This window comes from Mesitornis unicolor, unplaced genomic scaffold, assembly GCF_000695765.1.
Source record: "Mesitornis unicolor isolate BGI_N332 unplaced genomic scaffold, ASM69576v1 scaffold42037, whole genome shotgun sequence".
NCBI classification, from domain to species: Eukaryota; Metazoa; Chordata; class Aves; order Mesitornithiformes; family Mesitornithidae; genus Mesitornis; species Mesitornis unicolor.
In genome coordinates this window covers 2,501-4,381 of record NW_010195129.1, presented here as the reverse complement: position 1 = coordinate 4,381, position 1,881 = coordinate 2,501, and the positions used below count along the sequence as shown (strand labels likewise).

Sequence of the window (1,881 nt, the reverse complement as noted above, 5' to 3'; positions counted from 1 at the left end):
GGGGGGGGCTGCATGGGGGGGTTACACGCGTGGGGGTCCTGGGTGACCCCCATGCACACACGCCTCGGGCTGTGGCACCAGCAAAACCGATCCTCTGGCATTTCCCTCTCCAAAATTGGCCTTTTTACAAGCAGAGCCCACAAAGACTTCTATTCTCTTATTATTCTTTGCCTTCTTTTAAATTATTAAGATTTTTTGTAGCATTCCGTACCCGGAGGAAAATGAGAATATCTGACAGCTGAGTTACAATTACACACAGACACACAGAGAGAGACACACACACAAAAAAAAAAGGCCAAAAAAAAAAAAGAAAAGCAGCAAAGTCAAGGTTATCAAAACCCCTGCAAACTTATCCGCACAAAGCGGCCACGCCAAGAGAGGTTTTGGTGGGAGTTACCCCGATAATCGAGATTATATTGGGTTGAATTTGGAACTGGGGCGGAAATAAAGAATTCAAGCAGTACGGTGAAAGGCTTTCTGTCGCTTCAGATGTTGAATTTCAAATGGGTGCGTGGGGAAAGACGTGGTTTCCCAGATTTTTTGTTGCGTTTTGAGAGGAATTTCGTGTGGTTTGCAGCGCTTTCAAATGGCCAGGTCCAATTTGGGGCGGATTTTGTTTGCTTCTGTTTCTGTTGCTTCCTTTCAAAAAACCTTTCGTAGTTTCACTTTTCGTTTATGTCGAACCCGAATTCTGTATTTGTGCCCTTTCTGGTGCCATTGAAGCATTTTGGGGGGGAAGATTGGGTTTCCAGGGAGGGGGTTTGGTGGCATCCAAGGTTCTCTGCAAACGTGAACGTGGGTCCATGTCACACCAGCCCATTTTTGAAGCTACCTTTGGCTAAAATAAGCTTTCAAATTTAATTTTATTTTTTAATTTCCTGAATGTTGTGGCGAGGGGGATTTGCTTCAATTTGCAGGACTCTCTTACCCTCCTTTTTTTTTTTCCCCCCATTTTTTCCCTTCCTTTCTGACAGTTTTAGGCAGAAATCTTGGCCGGCTGCTGGTGCCAGGATTTTCTCATGACCAAATTCAAAGCCCAAGTATTTGCTGTGTTTATTTATGGACGTGTGAAATGCGTTTGCCTTTGCAGAGTGGATGTGTGCGGATCTATAGGGGACTGGAGAGCCAGGAGAGTGTCGATGGGATTACAATTACCTCCCCATTTACCTATAGGTGCTCGCACAGCTCATAAAGGCAAAACTATTTCATCCAACCCCGAAAAATACACTTGACGGAATGGCAACCCCTAGGACGAGTGAAAATGTATTTATTTCCTCAAAAAAAAGCATGCTTTGAAACAAATATTTCAGCTTCTGAAAGCCCAATTAAATTATGGAGTTTTTTGGGGGTGGCAAAGGGTGATTTGGGAGCTACGAGGACTCCGAAATTCACATTGCTGCCCCTAGGTTGTTTGTAATTAGTGGAAGTTTAAGCCCCTCCGTCCGGGCTAAGTCAATACCGCGGCGCCCTCCAGCCCCCGAGGCTGGGGAAGCGCGGAGCAGTGCGGTTTCTCCGCGCTGCTGCGAGGTGGAGGTGCGCGCTGCTCCTCGATTCACCCCGAATGGCTTCAACCACCCCCCTCACCTCCCACAAACGTGCTTCTCCCTCCCTAAAACCCGCAGAGGAGCGATCATCCCCGTTCCCTTTTTTTTATTATTATTTTTTTCCTGCCCAGAGGCGAGCTGCCTTTCATTTTAAATTTTTTTTTAATACAAAATAGATATATATATATTTTTTAAGATTTTATTTTTCCCCCCTCAAAGAAGCTGCTTTGCCAAACGATGCAAATCGGGTAAGTTCTCTTTTCTCCTTCCCCGGGTACTTATGTAACGCTGTTATTTTTAACAGAGGATATAAAGGCAGAAAACACTACAGGAAATT

General features: G+C 45.1%; 1 protein-coding gene across 1 annotated transcript in view; it reads left to right on the top strand.

Annotated features, from left to right (window-relative positions):
- Window positions 1-1,881, top strand: part of HOXC10 (homeobox C10) — a 4,049-nt gene that overhangs the window by 1,923 nt on the left and 245 nt on the right. Inside the window, exon 2 of the mRNA XM_010188018.1 lies at window positions 1,849-1,881. This exon is cut by the window's right edge and continues 245 nt beyond it. Within this exon, the coding sequence (XP_010186320.1) occupies window positions 1,849-1,881 (33 nt within the window). The remainder of the gene's footprint in view (window positions 1-1,848) is intronic.